Genomic DNA, 21,011 nt, shown 5'->3' with positions numbered 1-21,011 from the left:
TCTCTCTTTTCATATACCCAAATCTAAGAGTTAGGTCTAAAAAATAGAAATAATATTGTATGTATGTATATTCTATGTATGTAAGTATCTATCTATGAAACATTTGATATGGGAATGGGAGCTGCTTTTCTAAGCATAAAAAATACATTCAATCACAAATATAAAGCAGAGTAGATTTGATGACATAAAAACAGAAAACTCCCATGTTCTAAAATGACAGTTGGCAAATCATGAAAAATATATCAGTCTTGACAAAAATTTAATATTCCTAATATAGAGAGTGCTTATAATTCAGTGAGTGGAATACCCAGTTTTAAAAATAGGGAGGGACTTCCTGGCTGGGTTGGTGGATAGAGCATGGGACTCTTGATCTCAGGGTTGGGAGTTCAAGCCCCACATTGGGCATGGAGCCTACTAAAAAAATAAATAAAAATAGGTGAAAGACACACAAAATTTTGAAAATACAAATGGCCAATATATGAAAGAATGTTTAAATTCATTGAAAATGCAACTAAAATAGTAATAAGATACTATTTTTTACCCATCAAATTTTAAAGATACATCTTAAAAGGAAAATACCAAATATTGATAAGAGAGAAGCATTCATATACTGCTGTTGGCAATTAGACTGAAGCTACATTTCTGGAGAAAATTTAATATGCATGAAAGTTTTTAAAGTATTTGTTCCTAAATGCAGAGTAGTATCCTACATTGGATTCTGGAATAGAATACCACATTAACGGATAAACCTGAGAATCCAGTGAAGTCTGGAGTTTAGTTCATATCATTGTCTTCAGTGTTAATGTCTTCATTTTTGACAAGTGTACCATGGTTATGCAAGATGTCAAAACTAGGGGAAGCTGGATGAAGGGAATGCATGAATTCTCTGCACTATCTTTGCAACTCTTCTGTAAATCAAAACTCATTCCTCCCAGAAGTTTTCTTAAGTAAGTGTTCATCCCATTTTGCTCAATCAGTTCTACTTCTAAGATATAGCCATGGGTAATATTGAAAGATAAAAACAGTTTTGGATAAGTTATTCATTATTCACTGCAGTGATATACTTGATAGCAAAAGAGAAAAGGAAAGAAAAGACAAGCAATCCAAATGCTCAACACTATGGGCAATGTAATAGCCATACTCATTCACACATGAAATAATTATGAGACCCCTTCTAGATGTTGGGGCATAGAAGCAACCAAAACAAAGATCTCTGACATGAAAGAGCTTAATTTCCAAAAGAGGAAAACATGACAGTGAATAAGATATATAAAATGTGTAGCATATTAGTCATAAATGTTAAAGACCAAAATAAAACCAGGGAAGGGAGGCAAAAAACCAGGGGGAGGTTGCATTTTTAGGTACAGAGGACAGAGAAAGCTTCACTGGGAAGCTGATGTATTTTTTTTTTAAGATTTTTATTTATTTATTTATTTGAGAGAGAGAGAATGAGAAAGAGAGAGCACATGAGAGGGAGGAGGGCTAGAGAGAGAAGCAGACTCCCCGCCGAGCAGGGAGCCCGATGCGGGACTCGATCCAGGGACTCCAGGATCATGACCTGAGCCGAAGGCAGTAGCTTAACCAACTGAGCCACCCAGGCGCCCCTGGGAAGCTGATATTTGAGTTAAGACCCAGGGGAAGTGAAGAGCAAACATCTAGGCAGACATCTAGGCAGAAGGAACAGGAAGTCCACAGGCCTCATTGCAGGGATGTGTCTGAAATGTTGGAGGAACAGAACATCTGGAGCAGAGTGAACAAGAAAGAATGGTAGTAGGAGAGGAAATCATAAAGTTGGAAGAGAGGACAGATGACAGAGACGATGGCTCAATCTGAGTGAGATGGAAGCCATAGAGGGTTTTGAATAGAGAAGGAACATGATGTGACTTTCAGTTGAATGGATTCTCTCCGGCTACTGTGTTAAGAATAATCAGAATAGGGCAAGGGTGGAATAATGGAGTGTTATCTAACAAATATTATTCTTAATAACCTTCAACGGCATCAGAAGGGTTCACAATATTGCAATATAATTTTAAAAGGAAGATGAAAATCTAAATACACTATGATCCCTTCTTCTAGAATTATAGACTGACAGAACTTTGGATAGTAAAATTACAGTTTTGTTTTGCTCTCAACTCTTCTGTTTCTCAACTTTTCTGTAATGCACGTCTTTTCCTTTAAAAGTAAATGAATGAATAATACCTACCAGATTACGAATTGCTCACGTGTAATCAATTGAGTTATGATTGTGATTTCTTACAGCATTGAGCCTGTTTGGTTCAAGATATTTTAATATTCATCTGTAAAATGAAAGCTTTTGTAGCTCTGAAAGCACACTGAGCATTTTTAATTGAAACTTCTTTAGTCTAAAATGATGATAGGCTAGGGTTTTTATACGACAGAACATTAGAGCTAAAAGGAGGCTTAGAGATGATTTAATTTAGTCTCCTAATAGATGAGGAGATGGAAATATCAGTAGTGAAATGACCAGCCCAAGGACTCTTAGATCCAGAATCAGAACCCACATGTTTGGATGCCTGGTCTGATTCTCCCATATGATCAAGGAAAATTGAGAGCAAGATGCCAGATTTTAAGGGCTTACCTAAAACATCAAAGGTAGGGGTTCCTATTTCCTATAGTTTCAAGCACCTAAGTTAAATGGTATTTTTTTTTAAATTTTATTTCTTTATTTGACAGAGAGAGAGCATAAGCAGGGGGAGAGGCAGAGGCAGAGGGAGAAGCAGACTCCCCGCTGAGCAGCGAGCCCGACATGGGGCTCCATCCCAGGACCCTGGAATCATGATCCAAGCCGAAGGCAGCCGCTTAACCGACTGAGCCACCCAGGCGCCCCTAAATGGTATTTTTTTAAAGATTTTATTTATTTGAGAGAGAGAGAGAGAGAGCACGAGCAGGGGGAGGGGCAGAGGGAAAGGGAGAAGCAGGCTCCCCGCTCTTCAGGGAGCCCAATGTTGGGCTCCATCCCAGGACCCTGGGATCATGACCTGAGCGGAAGGCAGATGCTTAACCAACTCAGCCACCCAGGTGCCCCTAAATGGTATTGTTTTTAAATATTCATCTATTTTAAGCTATTCTCTTATTTAAAGATTATCTTTAAATAATATCTTTAATAACCTTTAACGGCAATGGAGTATAGTCAATGGCTAGTATATGCCAATCTCTGGTAAAAACTTTAAGAATAATTTGGTCTAAATGAAATGCTATGCTTGTAATTCCTTGCCTGTGCACTTAAGGAAAAAAAAAAGAGCTTAAGGAAGTTTCTTTAAAAATAAAAAGTACTGCCACTATTAGATTTTCAACACGCTATTAACTGTGTATTGAAAAAGCTCTTTGCTGCCCCATTGTGGGGAAATAAAGATCTTCGCATTAAAAATCTTGAAGACAAGAGTTAAACTAAATTAAAGATAATTTCTCTGGGGGCCTGAGATTAGCTTAATACCATTTAGCCACATGAGTGTAAGTTCTTTCTGCTCTGTTAATAAGACATGTAATTGTATAGGAAACAATAAGGCTTTGCTTCTTTCAGGAATCATCCCATGACGTATGTAGAGGTAAGTTGTAGACAAAAACTTCTAAGGGACCAGAGCTAAAGCTGGTGGTGAGAGTGAGCGTACCTGGGTAGAAAGCCAAACATAGTGGGAAAGTGAGGACGGGACTAGAGGCATGACACACTTCAGACACCAGTGTCCCTGCCAGGAACTGACCATATGACCTCTCTGGGCCTTAGTTTCCTCATTTGTCAAGGATGTAGAGAGAGGATCTCTCAGGACTCTGCACAGCTTTCTTACCGCACTCTTACAGTGGGATAAGATGCTGAACATCTTGGCTGTGTCCATGAACTATTAACCTAATATTCCCCCACCCCCCTGCTTTCTGCTGTTCATCTGCTGGGCATATCCAGGAATAATTATAGGTGGTGGAAAGAGGACTGAACTGGAAGACAGCACCTGAGTTGGAGCCTTGATTCTGCAATTACCTTCTCTGTGTAACTGTTGGTAAGCATTTAACTTCTTTGGGCCTCGATTTTTCCTGCTGTCACAGAAGAAAGTTCAACTAGATCAGTGAATCTTAACTCTGGCAGTATTTGAGACTCACCTGGGGAGTTTGATAAAAATGCTGATGAATAGGCTCCACCCCAGACCAGTTAAATCAGAATCTTACCAGGGTTGGGCCTGAGCATCCGTACTTGCAAAAGGTGGCAAAAGCTAAAAATAAACAAACAAACAAATAAATAAATAAATATAATAATAATAAATGTATTTGTAAAAGCAAAGGGCCAGAATAGCCAAAACGATCATGATACCAAGATGTCAAATCTCCTCATAAAGCTACAGTAAGCAAGACAGTGTGGGATCAGCACAAAGTCAAACAGACCAGTGAAGCAGCCTCACACACATGAAGGCACCTGAACTGTGACAAAGATGCCACTGTAATACGGTGGGGGAACGGGTGGAATTTTCCATAACTGGTGTTGCATCCGTTGAATATCAACATACGGAAATAAATGAGCCATGACTCCTTGTCGCACACCACATGTAAAAAACAATCTAGAGGGTGGTAGGCCTGGATGTGAAAAGTAATACAAGAAATCTCAAAATAACATAGAAAAAAAGTGTCCTTATGACCTTGACGTTGTGTGGTCTCCCTTACTGATTCTTTCTGTAGTTCCCTTCCACATTGAATATGGCTGACTCATGTGACCACTGGGCTACTGGGATGCAGCTTTTGAAGCTAGGTCATAAAAAGCATTGTGGCTTCTGCTTTGCTCTCTTTCGGATCACTGGTTCCAGGAGAAGCCAGCTGCCATGTTGTCAGGACACACAAGCAAGGAACCGAGGCCTCCTACTAATAGCAAGAATCTGGCCCATCCTGCCAATAGCCATGTAAGTGAGCCATCTTGGAAACAGACATTCCTGCTCCAGTCAGGCCTTTAGATGACTGTAGCCTTGCATGACATCTTGACATAACCTCCTGAAAAATCGTTAGCTAGAGCCACCCAGCTAAACTGCTCCTGACTCTCTGATCCACAAACACCATGAAACCTTTTAATTTTAGCCACTAAGTTTTAAGATAATTTATCACATAGCAATAGAGAACAAATACACCCTTCAGACAGCTTCCAGACTAATCTCTTCAAAGTGTAGTTGCACCCAGACCTCGGTCTCCAATATCATTCCCATTAAAAGGAACTGGGGCTCATCACAAAATGACTGTTTCTGGAACTAGGGCAGTGTAGATACAAGATGAGCCTTGTTATGCCAAAAAGTTAGGAGTTGTTGAGAAAAGAATGGGCGAATGTCTCAAGGAGCCATCTTGAAGAGGTTCCTACTGGCCCAATCTGGAATAATTTGAACCTCAAAATAATTAAATCCAGTAATGAATTATACACCTTTGGAAAGATTAGTAATTTGTGAGTCCAAACTGATAATAAAACCAATGAAAAAGTGGATAAAAGTGGATAAAAGATGTAAACAGACATTTTTAAAAAGAATATACATAAATGGCTAATAAGCACATGAAAAGATGTTTAACATTAGGGAAATCCAAAATAAAACCTTGGAGATACCATTTCACACTAGAATGAGAAATAAGAAAAAATATAGACTATAATAAATGATCATAATAAATCGACAGAAAATAACACATATTGGTGAAGATGTGGAGAAATGAAAGCACTGTATATCGATGGTGGTTATATGAAATGTTACCATCACTTTGGAAACAGTTTTGTGGCTTTTCTTTTGTTTTTCTTTTTAAGATTTTATTTATTTGACACAGAGAGAGACAGTGAGAGAGGGGACACAAACAGGGGGAGTGGGAGAGGGAGAAGCAGGCCTCCCTCTGAGCAGGGAGCCCAATGCGGGGCTCCATCCCAGGACCCTGGGATCATAACCTAAGCCAAAGGCAGACACCCAATGACTGAGCCACCCAGGCGCCCCCAGTTTTGTGGCTTTTCAAAAAGTTAAACATAAAACTACCTTACTTCTCAGCAATTCTATCCCCAGGTATCTCTGAAAGAGAAAAGAAAACAAAGAAAGAGAATTTTCCTATCAGCATGATTCATTATAGCCCCAAACTGGAAGCAACCTAAATGTCTATTAACTGGTGAATGAATAGACAAAATATGGTAGATCCATACAGTGAAATACTATTCAATAATGAAAAGGAACAAACCACCGACACATGGTATAGCACAGATAAAGCACAGTTAAAAAACATTTTGCTGAAACAATGTATTAAATGATTCCATTTATATGAAGTGTTTCGTAAAAGGTAAATATATATGAACAGAAGGTAGATGGGTGATTGCCTGGGGCTGGGAGTAGGAATGAGGATTAACTTTAAAAGGGCATTAGGGATCTTACTGGGGGGATGAAAATGTTTTAAAACTGATTTATGATGGTGGTTGCACCATTTGGTAAAAGTCACTGAACTAAACACTTGAACTGTGTGATATGTGAAATAAATATCCTTTGCAACAACTAGCATGATAACCTGAAATATAATAGGAATGTAACAAATTGACTCAATGGTATTTCATTGAAGAGGAGTCTAAAAACAAGGATGCAAACCATGTTTTTTTTTATAATAAATAATCTGTATGATAAAATATTTTTTTAAAGATTTACTTTACACAGAGAGAAACAGCGAGAGAGGGAACACAAGTGGGAGTGGGAGAGGGAGGAGCAGGCTTCCTGCTGAGCAGGGAGCCCGATGCGGGGCTCCATCCCAGGACCCTGGGATCATGACCTGAGCTGAAGGCAGACGCTTAATAACTGAGCCACCCAGGCACCCCACTATGATAAAATATTTTTAACATTTAGGCCAAACATTGTGTTTGAAATAAAGGATAATTGAAATGATTTTATCTAGGAACCAAGATGAAATTTTTAAAACCATGTTTCACAATGCAAGCAAATAAAAGTAGTGACCTACACTGAACACATTTCATTACCATATGCAGTTTCCCTCTTTTTATTTTTGTATTATGGACATTTATTATGGACAATACCTACAGAAGTTAAGCACAAATCTTGTTTCATCTACATCCAACCCACTTTCCATCATCCCCATTCTGCATTGATTTATTGTGAAGCAAGTCTCAGACATATCATGTGAACGTATTCATAATGCAAAATACATCTTGCAAGGATGGTTCAAATCTGGTTGCAGTTTTATTTCAAAGAAAAATTGACAAAGGGTACAAATATATTCACAAAATAGTCTAAGGAATTTCAGAATGTCAAATCAAACAGACTAGAATAATGTGGTTTGTAAATCTCAAATGTTTTATGATTAAATTACAAATGTAACAACTGTAAGAATGTTATTGAAGGTTGTATATTCTATAGTTTCTTCTTATTCAGTCTTACTACTCAGACTTTACGTACTATGTGTGCTTCATTTAAAACAAAGTTTTCCACAAGGAATGTACCAATTTGGCATTTCTAATTCTAAAAGATGACACTAAATTCTGTTCTTCTCCCATCATGTTGTCTGGGAGCATTTGTCCTCATTGTATTTTTTCCAGTCTGAATTTGTTTAGCAACTCTCTTCCCACCTGACATGCAAAGGCTGTGTGGTGAGTTGTCCATTATTATAGTTTTTGAAAGATCTCTCCAAAGGTATTTAAGTCCTTTATATAGTTTTCTTGTACACAAACACAATGTTCATGGCAAAGCCAGTGCCTAAACATAAAAATAAAAACAAATAAACTAAACCCTCAATAAATCTGTTATTTAAAGAGAGATAGAGATATGAAACTAAATGCCATACCTGACCCTAGATTGGATTCAGTACTAGAAGGAAAAAAATCTGTGAATGATATTATTGGATCAGTTAACTAAATTGAAATACAGGTGATCAATTAGAAATGTTGTAACAATATTAAATTTACCAATGTTAATAACTGTACTATGGTTATGTAAGAGAACAACCCAATTCTTAGGAAATATACACTGAAATACTAGATGAAGAACCATGATATGTGTAACTTACCCACAAATGGCTCAAAATTATATATCTCTACATATTATACATATCTTAAATATTTTGGATAGATATAGATATGTAGAGAGGTAAGCATAGAAAATAGATAAGATAAAAAAAATGATAAAGCAGGGGCACCTGGGTGGCTCAGTCGGTTGGGTGTGGGACTCTTGATTTTGGCTTAGGGTTGTGATCTAGGAGTCGTGGGATTGAGCCCCACTTTGGGCTCTGTGGGGAGCATGGAGCCTGCTTGGGATTCTCTCTCTCTCTCCCTCTCCATCTGTCCCTTGCTTTCTCTCTCTCTCTCTAATAAAAAAAAATGATGAAGCAAATGTATAAAATATTAACAATAGGTAAATATAGGTATATGGGTTTCTTTGCATTATTCTTACTCTTGCAATTTTTCTAAGAGTTTGCAATTATTTCTATGAGTTTGCAATTATTTCTAAATAAAAATTGAAAAAAAATTAAATGTAATTGTGACCACGACTCTCATAAAAATTTCCACCCTGATCTGGCCCCTGCCACCTTCCAATCTCATCTTTACGGTTATTCTATATTAATTTTATTTCCAGACCACTTTCTTTTCTGTGTTCCTTCACAATCTACAGATACATTTTTCTCTCTCTGGAATGTCCTTATAACTCTTCTGCTGCTTGCTAACCTCCTACTCATCCTGACTACTCTGCTGTAATATCTCCATCATGATGAAGTAGTTTAGCACACTGGTAAAGGGCAGAAACACGTCGTTAGCGAAGAGTCTAGCAAATTGAGCATTTACTAAGTGTGTTAGCTGGTACCCCGTGACACCCCACAAACACTTTGCTACCTACCCCCAAGCTAACCTCCTTCACAGTCCCTTGCATTCCCCGGGGGAGAGCAGTTACAACCCTGCTGTCATGACTCACTTCCATATTTGTTTCTCCTACTATAATATGAGCCCTTGAAAGACAGAGACCACATTCCAGTCACCTCTTGTCCAGCACCTAGAATCAGATGTTTCTTGATCACATAAAGCACTGAAGAACTTAGTTGTTATTTCTAAAATCAATCATTTTACTTTTAAAGATAAACAAGGAGTCACTGTCAGCCTTGTTAACTCTAACTCTGAAAATGTCTGAGAATTATAGTTAGTAAAAAAGTGTTTTAGCCTTGAACTCATTTATAAATGAACTGGCAATTGGGATCTTTTTGAGAGATAATTTAGAAGCTGGGAAAAGTAACTTTGGTTCTTTATGGCTCAAATTTAGGGTACTTGTGAAGGAATAGATGAATTTAGAATGTTGGGGCTAGGACTTAGAAGTTTGGTCTTTATCCTGTGGATAAAGGTTTTTTTTTGTTTTTGTTTTGTTATGTGGATAAAGTTTTTAAAAGGAGGGGAGCACAGTGATCTAGCATCAGGGCACTGTCTAAGACAGATGGAATTATGAAAAGTGTCTTGAGGTCAGAATGGGTTCAAAACTGAGCCTGACCTGTTAATTAGGAGAATTACATTTAATAAACAATTTGACCGTTCAGCATCTTGGCTTCTTCAGCCTTAGAGGAGGACGGCAGTGGTAGTCTTAGGGTTGTTATGAAGAGAGGCAAAACAGCATAGCGGTCAAGAACATGAGTCCTGAAAACAGACTATCATGGGTTCGAATTCTCCCTGTGCCATTTATTAGCTGTGTGACATTGACTAAGTTACTAAACCTCTCTGCACCTCGGTTTCCTTATCTTTAAAGAAAGGGTACCCTTAGTACCTACCAAAAAGGGTTATTGTGAGGATTTAATGAATTTTCCAAGTAGAGGGGAAATGGAGAGAGCAGCTGTGCTGGGATGAATGACTGCTAGCATGGTAAAAGCCAAGACACATATTTGAAGTCTGCCATGATACTTTCTTCCCCCTAAAATCTCAAGAGGGTAAAATTATTATTTTTTTTTAAGATTTTATTTATTTGACAGAGAGAGAGCAGGAACACAAGCAGGGGGAGTGGCAGGCAGAGGGAGAAGCAGGCTCTGCGCCGAGCAGGGAGCCCGATGCGGGGCTCGATCCCAGGACCCTGGGATCATGACCTGAGCCGAAGACAGATGCTTAACGACTGAGCCACCCAGGTGCCCCAAGAGGGTAAAATTATTTGTAAATTTGTTCAATGTTGCTAGACATTTGTCTTGTGTGTTTTATGAGTCATTCTGAGAGCATCTCTCAGCAGTATATAGAAACAAACTAGCTATGTCTTAATGATGCAAATTGGATGATTATTTCCTTGAAAGCCATGCTGACAAGTGTGGCACTGTGAACCCTCATTAGTTTTGCAGTTGGTAAACCTTCAGTTGAACTTTCCAGGCTTTGTTCTTGTGCCACCCTAAGCAGGCACAGGTTCTGGTCTTCTACCATATGAAACCTAGAAATTGCTCAACAAAACAGGAGAAGCAGCTGTAATTTTTCACTCTTTCCCCCAGTAAGCCAGCAATCATGAATTTCCCACAATTATAAGGAAAAGTCTAACTTACTCCATGAATCCTGCCCCCATGAATGCTCCTGATTATTAATGCACCCTGTCCTTGGGGCAATGTGTCTATCCTATGACAATGTGAAGTCCAAGTGTCAGCTCAGCTCTCTCTCCACGTACCTACTTTGTAAAGCGGGGCAGCTGGGAAGGCTTTGATATTTTTTGTCCATTGCTGCCTTGTTGGAGGTGAAGGACCTACTCTACTCCCTGCTTCTGCCACTCTTCAGACCCTCCACCATGTATATTTTCAAATAATGCTTCTTTGATATGTATTTTTTAAGAATTACAATGATCCATTTATGAGACAAAAGCAGTCATCACTTACTCCGTTCTCTGTGGCAGTCCTTCCCTTTGCTGTCTCTGAGTTGGTTCAGTCATGCTTCCCAGTACCCCCTCTCTTTCTGTAGAGAGAAATGAAGCAGGACCCCAAGAACAGGGTGAAGGTGCCAGTCAGGGACCACATTACTGGATGCCTGAAAGGCCAAGGCCACACACTTGGGAAAAGCCTTGCAGTCTTGGTAAGAGAAGAATGATTCTATTGTAACTGTCATTTGATCAGGACTGGGCTGGAGTGGAGGGGCAGGTGGGGTGTCCCTCCAGCCTCAGAAAAATGTGGGAAAGATGTTAGGGTTCAAAGCTGACGGCCAAGAAAAAATTCTTAAGACATCTTTGGTGCAAAAAGGTGATTTTATTAAAGCACGGGGACAGGACCCGTGGGCAGAAAGGGCTGCAATGGGGTCATGAGGAGTGGCCCATTATATACTTTCAAGTTGAAAGGGGATTAGGGATAGTGTAAGTCTCTAGGGCACTATGGAAGCAAGGTTTCCAGGACTTTGAGGGGGCTAGCTATTGTTGAGAAAAGGTCATTTTTTACCATCTAATAAAACCTTAGTCATGAGACCCTTCAGATGCATATCGGTGGGCCATAGGCTTGGGAGACAATTGCCAACATGTATCTTGGGGGGTTTAGAGATAAAGGACATTTCTTTTTTTTTTTTTTAAGATTTTATTTATTTATTTGACAGAGAGAGAGACAGTGAGAGAGGGAATACAAGCAGGGGGAGTGGGAAAGGGAGAAGCAGGCTTCCCGCCGAGCAGGGAGCCCGATGCGGGGCTCGATCCCAGGACCCTGAGATCATGACCTGAGCCGAAGGCAGTCGCTTAACCAACTGAGCCACCCAGGTGCCCCGAGATAAAGGAAATTTCTAAAAGAATTTTTATATGTTAAAGTAGACTTACAGGACCCTGGGGGTCCGGCTAAATTTGCCTTTTGCCCTGAGCAAAGTATTAACATGGAGGCAGTTGAGTTCCTAGAGGAATGTCACTCTGCCTCTGTCAAGGACTTGTCCATGTGCTGTAAGTAGTAGGGAAATTTAATAACTTCTCTTCTGCCTTTGTTTCCCACGTCAAGAACTGGGGGTAGAGTCTTAGCATGGAACAGCTGGAAAGGTATCCAGCCATTTCTTTTGATAGACAAGGATGCTGGAGCCCAGGGAGAGGAAGTGTTGCAAGGGTCATATTGCACACAAGCGACAGAGCCAGCAGTCCCAATGCCCACTGCTGTGCTCGTTTCTTTACATCCCACCTTTAGATAATACAGACAGCCTCAGATTTGAGAGCCACTAAAAACATGGCAGTGGTTATTCTTTTCAGAGAAAAAGAGATCACAGATCTGAAAATGTAGTATCCTTGGGCACTGTTTTACATTACACAGATTTTCACTAAAAAGTGTTTATTGTGACAACCCTAATTAGAGTATGTTTGGATGTCTGGCCTTGCATTAGACACTTGTTAAATGAGAACCAAAAGTTAAAATCCACGTCAAGAATCATCCATGCATCCTCCTAATCTACCATCCTACCCTCACTTCTAGCCACACCTAATTCCTCTGTTTTCCCCTGGCAATATTTTCTTCTGTTTCTACTTTAGCATGCGCTGCTTCCTCTGCCTAGAATTCTTTCTTCTTCATTGTTCTACTAGGTTTCTCTGTGTAATCTTTCTTTTCCACTTCTAGTCCCATTGGCTTCTGCATTTGTTACATTCTGGCACTCAGTGGACTTCAGTTACTTGGATGTAACACTGTCTGTCTCCTTAACCAGTAGTGATCCTAGTATTGTTCCAATCCTAACAGAGCGCTGGGCAACAGCGCTTCTCCCATAATTTTACAGAATTAGATATAAAAATGAGATCAAAGCAAAGGAATGGTGAACACAGGATTCGCTATGTGGGTTACTTCTGATAGGAGAGGCTGACTTTTGTTTGGATGGTGTGTTTGTGGGTTCTTATTGTGTATTCAAAAATAATAAAGATTCTATATTACTAAAGCACAGTAACCAGAAATTACTCACATGAATGAGAAGTTTGACCTAATTGGCATCCAAATCTTCCATTATTTGGAAAGACATTCTTTTCAAATGCTTTCTGTGTGTTACTTTACAATGGTTGCTTTTTGACCTTCAACCGTCCACTTTCCCTGCATTGATAGATGTCTGACGCTGAAATGGGCAACTAAAGGTCAACCCCCTTTCCCTCCCGTGGGCCTGTTCTCTGCACTGGAACTCGTGGGTCCTTAGCCATTTGTTTTGGGTGTGAGCAGTTTGCTTCCTTCCGTTTCAGCAGAAACAATCAATATCCATCGCATTAAAATAATCACCACAGCCAAAGAGCATGTATGTATTCAGCGCCGAAATACGCGCAAGCATCAAGGACGAGCATTTAACAAGGCAACAGCGGGTACTTCATCTCACGAGTGACTGGTGCCCTTTCCGAAGAGAGGCTTAGGCCGCGGAAGGGCCCGGGCCCCACCCCCCGACCGCTGTAAGCCCACCTCCCCTCGCCCCCGCGCGCTCCCTCCGCCGCCACGCCGCCGCGACCACGCCCCCTTCCCCGCCTGTAGGCCGTAGCCGCGCCAGCCCACGTGGGCCCGGAAGCCGCGCTCGGCCGTTCGAACGCGGTCCCCCGCCGGCCCGGGCCAATGGGCGGGGCGCACCTCGAGTCTCCACCCCCGCCGTCGAGGACGTCACTGAACGCGAGGGCGGGCGGGGCGGAGGGGCGGAGGGGCGGCCTAGGCCTCCGCCCCCAGAGGTCAGCTCGCTGCTAGTCCTTGCGCCGAGGATAACCTCGTTAGGTCTTATCGCTGTCGCCGCCTTTGTCTCTGCAGCATGGCTTTCGTAACCCGGCAGTTCGTGCGCTCTGTGTCCTCCTCGTCCACTGCCTCGGCCTCGGCGAAGAAAATCATCGTCAAGCACGTGACGGTTATTGGCGGCGGGCTGATGGGCGCCGGCATCGCCCAGGTGAGCCGCGGGGCGGGCAGCGTACCCCGCTCGATTTGCTGCGCACGCTTCCATGCAGGCGCTGGCCAGCCGAGAGCGGCGTGGGTGTCCCGCCGGGAGGCCAGCGTCCGCGGGAAACCGGGGGAAATGCCACCCCGCCCCTCACCCGTGCAGTTGAAAAGCCTCGAGTCTGGGCCTGACTCTCCTCCGCTCCCCCGAAAAACGAATGTCCTTGGATTGAGCCTGAGGTTCTAAATTCCAGCCTCCCGCAGGGTCCGATGTAGGCCCCGTGGAAAGTGTTTCTGAATGGACTTTGGAATCGGGCCGTGCAGAGAGGATAGTATTATATGTACACAGTATTGAGGAATAACTTGTGCGCTTGCTGCTGGGCTTAGACCGAATTTGCTTCCAGAGACCTGGACTGCGATCAGTTAGTTTTGTTTGTAATCAGTTTCTTAATAATTCTACAGTCTTTGTCGGAGCCGTTTTCTGCTCTTCTAAATGATCCCTGTTCCCCGCCCTCGACATGTGTTTCCTTTGTGGGTTACAAAGAATAATAATAGTCATCCTTTTGGTAGCACTTTGTAAGGTTACCTAATCGTAGCTTGTGAGGCCCTGGGACGCCTCCAACTGCAAGCGCGGTGGCTAGGCAACTTTGACCTATTACCCTTTTTTGCAGAAAACAGCGCGGTTTCAGCGCGGTTTAGGTTCTGGGGAGAATGGGAGTAGAGTGGCTGAGGGCCCAGGAAGACTTCAGGACTCTGTCCTGTTCCACCTGAGCTATGGTACGGGCTCAGTTGTGTAACTGATTACCTGGATACTGTGATACTTGTATGTATGTATGTATGTATGTATTTTTAGCGGTTACATTCCAGCTTATATTGGAGAACTGATTTTCTTAGCTGACTTTATTCTTAGCGTTCCAGCCCTTTGCAACTTGTATTGTTGAGGACGGAGGCAGTTACCAAGTTTTTCTTAAGGGAGTACTGGAGTGCAGTGGCTACAGTCAAGAAGGTTTAATTTTTTCAGTGTCTATCTGCAACCAAGTACACACGGGCGCCTGGGTGGTTCAGGCGGTTAAGTCAGACTCTTGGTTTTGACTCTTGATTTTGTCTCAGGTTATGATCTCAGGATTCTTTCTCCCTCTCCCTTTGCCCCTCCTCCCTCCCTTTCTCCCTCTCTCTAAAAAAAATCCTTTATTATTACTATATATCTTAATTCTCCCTCCCTGCAGATTTTTTTTGCCGCATATTTAATTGCATTTTCTCTTAAAATCAGTATTTTTAAAAATGTTTTTATCCATCTGACTTCTTACAGTCTCATTATTTTTCTTCTGAGATCATGTTTTTGGACATACGTTGCCCTTTTTGTTGTATGGATACCCTGGCTGCTAGGTTATGGTATTCCTGTAATCTGTTACATGTGAGGAGGAGTAAGTCCCTTTAACCTAAAAGTTCCACGCGTTATACTACATGATACTCAGAGCTTAGCTTGAGCGCACTTACATTCTTCCTGCTCCACCAGAATCTCCCAAGGCTGTGAGAGTGAGATTTCTTATGGGCAGGTGTAAAATAATGTATTAGCTTAAAAACACTTAAAGAGCGTCTTGGTGACAAGTTATTAGGGCTTTAGCCTCCAATAACAGTGTAGGAAATGGACAGTACCTTGAAGACCTCAGTGGAAGAGGATTAGAAACTATGTAGAAAGCATCACCTCAACTTTTGTACAAAATGGGATTGCTCAGTTCTTGGGATGCTGCATCCATTATTAGATACCATGAAAAATTTGGGGTGTTATGTTGCATGAAAAGGCACTGAGGTAGCACCTAAAATTGTGGGTATGGTAATGGAGCATTCACTTGAGAAAGGAGTGGGGAGAAATAACTGACATTGGTGGGAACACATACTTGTGGGTCAAATCCCTGAGTAAGTGGAGCAAGGAGCGCCTTTTCAGAGTTTAGGGGGAATATTTACCGCACTAGTTGGAAACATAATGGAATTGTCATTCTGAACGTTGATAAACACCAGAAGTCTAGGGGTGCCTGGCTGGCTTGGTCAGCGGAGCAGGACTCTTGATCTCGGGGTTGTGAGTTCGAGCCCCACGTTCGGTGTGGGGCTCAGAAAAAAAATACCAGAAGTCTAAGTAGTGGACATTCATAAGGAACATAGTTCCATTCTTATATAACAGGGTTTATTTTTTATTTTTTAAAAGATTTTATTTATTTATTTGAGAGAGAGAAACTGAGAGAGAGAGCACATGAGAGGGGGGAGGGTCGGGAGGGTCAGCGGGAGAAGCAGACTCCCTGCCAAGCAGGGAGCCCGATGCAGGACTCGATCCAGGGACTCCAGGATCATGACCTGAGCCGAAGGCAGTCGCTTAACCAACTGAGCCACCCAGGCGCCCTATAACAGGGTTTAAAAAGAGCCTCACCCACTTCAGGTGACAACTCTAATCCTGTGGGGGGAAACCATGCTTTCTGCAGAACATCTCTGGGTGCCACTGGTTGGTTTCGCTGATGTTTTGGGTGGTTTAGCTGATCTGTTTTTACATTCTGCCCTGCGGCATGCAGTCCCAGGCAGTGTATCACCTCATTCTTCATGCTCCTTGACCTACGGTTTTTGGCGCTGGGTAAATCCGTTTTGCTGATTGAGTGCCACTGAAGAATTAGTTGATGTGTTTTGAATATAGAATGAGTCCAGTTCAGTATGGGGAGTTGGGTAATTTTTATGCTGGCTCGGCTTCACGTGCTGGCTGTGTTAACATAGGAAACTTACTTAGCCTCTGGCCTCAGTTTACTTATTTCGAAAGTAGGACTAATACTAATAACTAGCCTGGTAGGAGTATGGAGAGGATTGAATGAATTAGCATATGTCAAGCACTTAGCACAGTGTCTGGCACCTAATAAGAGCTCACAAAATGTTAGCTGCCTTTACAGTTATTATCTTCGTTGAAGTAATCCTTGTCCATTTGACCTTTTTTGCTCATATCCACTCCCAACTCTGATTGTTGCTGCAGAGGTAGGACTGTATTATTTAGATGAAGAATATTGGTCATGATTCTGTTCCAACTTGCTTAATCTTGAACACAAATGCCAGTCGATACTGTGGTTGGTTTGTTCATGGACCTCTGAAAAGAGGGAAGGCGCTTTTTATCCTCCCCCCACCTGTGGTAAATCCTCAGTGAAGCCTTAGAAACACAAGCATAAACTGGCGTTTAAGCTATGTGTTTATCTTCACTTCCCTGAACCCTTTCTGAAGTAGTTCTATTTACAATTTTAATTTTTTGTAAAATGTATCATTTTGCCATATGTTCCACATCATGCTGAGTAGGATAAAAAAAAATTTTTTGAATCGGTTTTGTGGGAGCCTAACGTGTTTCTCAAGCAATTTAGCGGTTTCAGGTAAGTGAAGTTTGTGCTTCATTATATTTGATCAGAGCATAGGCCATTTGTACATGTGTATTCTCCTAGAGCATCTACTTTGCCTGTCATTTTTTTGTTTGTTTTAAATTAAAAAAAAAAAATCCCTTAGGCTGCAGGTTAATATTTAGTAAGGTTAACTTGTGTGTTTGTCCATTACAGACTTCTGACATGGTTCTGATCACCAATTTAGCTTTAGCCGAATACTTAGGCCAGCAAAGAAGCTTATAGCATTAAATGACCCTTGAGTGAGGGGCAGGTTGTTTTTTGTTCTGTAAAGGAGGGGAGAAAAGGAAAAAAGCTCCTAGCTGTGCATTTCTATAATTTATTGAATGAGTCCTTTCTGAACTTCACTTGTTTGTTGCCTTTTTTTCATCTGAGGAACCCAGAGAGCTCATAGGTTTAGTTATGTTACTGGACGGGGGTGGGGAGCCAGTGGGCTCCCTGGAAATGTCCATTTCAGAAGCTGGATTCCTCAGGGCTCCTGGTACAACCCTCCTTTTAGCACACTATACTTCTTTGAGGAGATGAGAAAGTTTGGAAGGGGCTGGGGGCCTGATTCTTCTCACCCAAAGCTTTTTATTTATTTTTTTCCTTGTTAAAAAACAAAAAGTACACATTTCTTCTGGGGAGGGCTCCTTAGACTATTAAAACAAAGTTGGGGTATGGCAGGGGTGAGCATTCTGAGCTACAGATGAATATTTCCTCAACATACGTGCTACTTTGTCATGCTTGATAAGGACTCAAGTGGACCTGAGAGCTTTTTTCCTCCCCAGCCACTGAATTTGGTCATCCATTTCTTCTCTCTGCCCCCAAACTCTGAATTTTCTGCTGCTGAATAGGAGAGTGGTCACAATTGCTCTGTATTGTTTAACTTTATTATTTTTTCTGCGACAGTGAATACGTCTCAGTTGAATTGTGCTTGAACACAGTGCAGTGGCCTGGGAAAACTTTCAGGATTGCTGGAGACTGGCACAGTTACCTGGCTATAAGCTCTCCTTTTGAGTGTTCTTTATGGAGGGAATGTTTTTATTCCGGTGTTAACTCCCTCCTTAAGGGCATGGGGTGCATTTGTCATGAAGCTCTTCCCTCCTTTCTTGCATTGTTGCTCATTTCTTGAGTGGGCTCTTCTCTGATCTTCATGATATACTAGGGACAGCAAAACCAGCCCCTGTCGGCATATTAGTCATTGGACTTGGGGTGGGGCTGGAGGTTGGAGAAGCGGGGGGCTAACAGGCAAAAAAAAGAATGCCAAAGAATACGTTTGGACACTGTAGAGCAGAAATGGCACCTCAGTCGGGTTTTGGGTTTTCTCCGCCGTGTCCTAGATCCAGCCTCACTGTTACCTGCCCGTTGCTTGTGTTTCTAACTTCCTTTCCTCCCACTTCTGTCTTCTCCCCATGTCTGCCTTAGGCACACCCCTCACTGCCAGCTCTCCTGGGCCCACAGGAGACTATACCGCTGCTCTCTATCCTGTGTCTGCCTGGGGTATACGAACAATGCAATAGTTTCTGGTGAGTGGTGGTCTAACACTTGAAAGTGAGCAGAGTATGGCCGAGCCTGGCACCCAGCCCTACCTGTCCTTGCTGTAGGAACCATAGGTGAGTCACTTAACCCCTCTCTGCCTCTTCCCTTATCTACAAACAAGGATCCTGGCCTCACGGTGCCGAGAGGGCTAACCGCTCAAAGAGCTGAAGAGACTTCACTAGCATGTTCAGTGGTCACTGTTCCGTGCGTGTTGCTTTCCGGGAGATTTGTGAGATCAATCTGGTGATGACTTCTCTAATTCTAAATCCTCTTAATTGTCTTTGAAGATGTTTGACCCCCGAAGCCGAGAGAAGCACAGTTCTGCCTGCACCTCTGGCCTCTGCTGTGTTGTGGAGAGAAGTGTGGTCTCCATGGGCAAGGGAATCTTTTGTGGTATCTGGAATCGACAGATTAACAGCTTGACCTCTCCTTAGCTCTAGACTCAAAGTTAGAATCACTCACTGGTGATCTCTGTTTGGCTGCTCTGATGCCCTCTTTCTGCCAAGAATAGACTCAGACTCCCTTGCCAAGACTTAGTTATTCATCATGTTCCTTTCCTTTGTCCCCTCCAGCTTTCCCTGTGACTTTCCTCCCTCTGTCATTACCACTCTTGTTCTTCCAGCCAGATACACTCTGAAGCTGGGGTCATGGTCAGAGTCTTCTCTGTGCTGCAAAAGGCTCTGAGGCTTTTCTCTGTGAGGCGTGTTCTTTCCCTTGTGCTCCCCATTGTAATTCCTGGACCAGGCATTGATACTTGAATTACTGTGGGAGCCTCTTAATTGGTCCTTTTCAGCAAAACCCCACTCATTCTAGCAGGCATTGCCATACTAATCTTCCTAGAGAGAAGTTTGGATTTGTAACGGTTTCTTCTACTCAGAAAGTATTCATCATGGCAGCATCTTGGAGAGAGAGGTCAATATAACCAAGAGTTTGTTGATGCTAGTGACATGTCCTGTTACCCCTTCTCCTTCCTGGAATTGGTGGGAAATGGGAGGAGAGAGTCCTGGGAGAGGAGTTACTTTTCTCTACATTACCAAATCCAGATGCTTATTGAATTTTCAAAAAAATATGTACTTCTCATCTGAAAATGGAGGCACATTTCTTTGGCTTTTTAGAAATACTTTTTGAAATATAAAAATCTAAGTAAAAAAAAAAAAAAACCAACAAAAAACAAAGCCAGCTAGTGAATTAAACTGTTGTAAGAATAAACCAGCTGGTTATGGTAGCGGGGGTGGTTGAAAGCCTGACGGAATGCCTTTTTTTTGATTGTCGAAGTTAGTGAAGACAACCCGTGCTGACGGCAGAGTTGAATTGCACAATCGGAGATAATCATAAACCCAGAATTGCCAGCTCTGAGAGATGCATCTGATTTATGCCTTTTTTCCTCCCTGGATCCAGTCACGCACTCAAGGGCAGGCCTTGATGCAGAGGAACAGCAACGTCTGGGGGACAGTCAGCGTCATGAGCGCTCACTCAGTGCACTTATTCTGGGAATTGGAAGGAAGTCAGGATAGTTTTCTGAGGGAACGTAATGCTGATGCCCCGCGGTCCTCCTGTCGCATAGGGACACACGGGACAGCTCTCTGTACAGAGTTCTCACACGTTTGCCATTCAGGTTATGCTTCGGAGAAGCTGCTTCAAAGCTGGTGATATGTTTGCAAAAATGTGTAAAACCAGCATGCTTCTGCTTGGCGTGTTTCCTTGGCCCTGTGGCTGGAGTACTCAGGGGCTTTGACAAGTGTGCTCTTCACCTGGCCTATTTTTACAGTTCTCAAGCACCCGGCTCTAAAAATATTTCTCTCTGGCTAAGCCTGCCTTCCACCAAGGCTAGGGAGGTCATGGAGCTATGAGAACATAGCCTTCAAATAAATTTGTTTCCATTACAGATTGCTTGTCCTCAAGGTCTTACAGTGGGTAGGTACTGTAATATAAAACAAGAGTTCTTAATGGGTTGACTTAAATTATGGTCACTCAAGTTAAAGTGCCAGGAAGAGCCCTTTTTATTATAAAACCAACAGATGTCTATGGGAGGGGGAACAGAAGGCCTTTCTTTTTTGTGTTCCGTTTCTCCACTACCGTCTCCTTCTCAGAAAGTTGGGAATAACTTGGGGGGTATTGTTGCATAATTCAAGAAGAACGAGTAGGGTTTCTTTGCATCTGTGATGCGTGAAATTCTTTTCTAAGTAAGAGCCTTCGGTAATATAATTATTTTCACATTGTGACGGGGGGCCCTCAGCTACACCGATGAAAAGAACCCAGGACCTTCGGGAGATCTGATCTCATCTTGGCCTTCTTACC

General features: G+C 42.2%; 1 protein-coding gene across 2 annotated transcripts in view; it reads left to right on the top strand.

Moving 5' to 3' along the window:
- Positions 1-13,528: 13,528 nt before the first annotated feature.
- Positions 13,529-21,011, top strand: part of HADH (hydroxyacyl-CoA dehydrogenase) — a 45,178-nt gene continuing 37,695 nt past the window's right edge. The window contains exon 1 of one of the 2 annotated variants that reach the window (XM_006727180.3): positions 13,529-13,789. In XM_006727180.3, the coding sequence (XP_006727243.1) occupies positions 13,658-13,789 (132 nt within the window). In that variant the 5' untranslated portion in view covers positions 13,529-13,657. Of the gene's footprint in view, positions 13,790-14,534; positions 14,554-21,011 lie in introns of those variants that run through there. The other variant, XM_081812023.1, reaches the window with a different exon arrangement.

This window comes from Leptonychotes weddellii, chromosome 2 (genome assembly GCF_054177405.1).
Source record: "Leptonychotes weddellii isolate Sample4059 chromosome 2, ASM5417740v2, whole genome shotgun sequence".
Taxonomy (NCBI): domain Eukaryota; kingdom Metazoa; phylum Chordata; class Mammalia; order Carnivora; family Phocidae; genus Leptonychotes; species Leptonychotes weddellii.
This window is presented reverse-complemented; position numbering and strand designations above follow the sequence as displayed.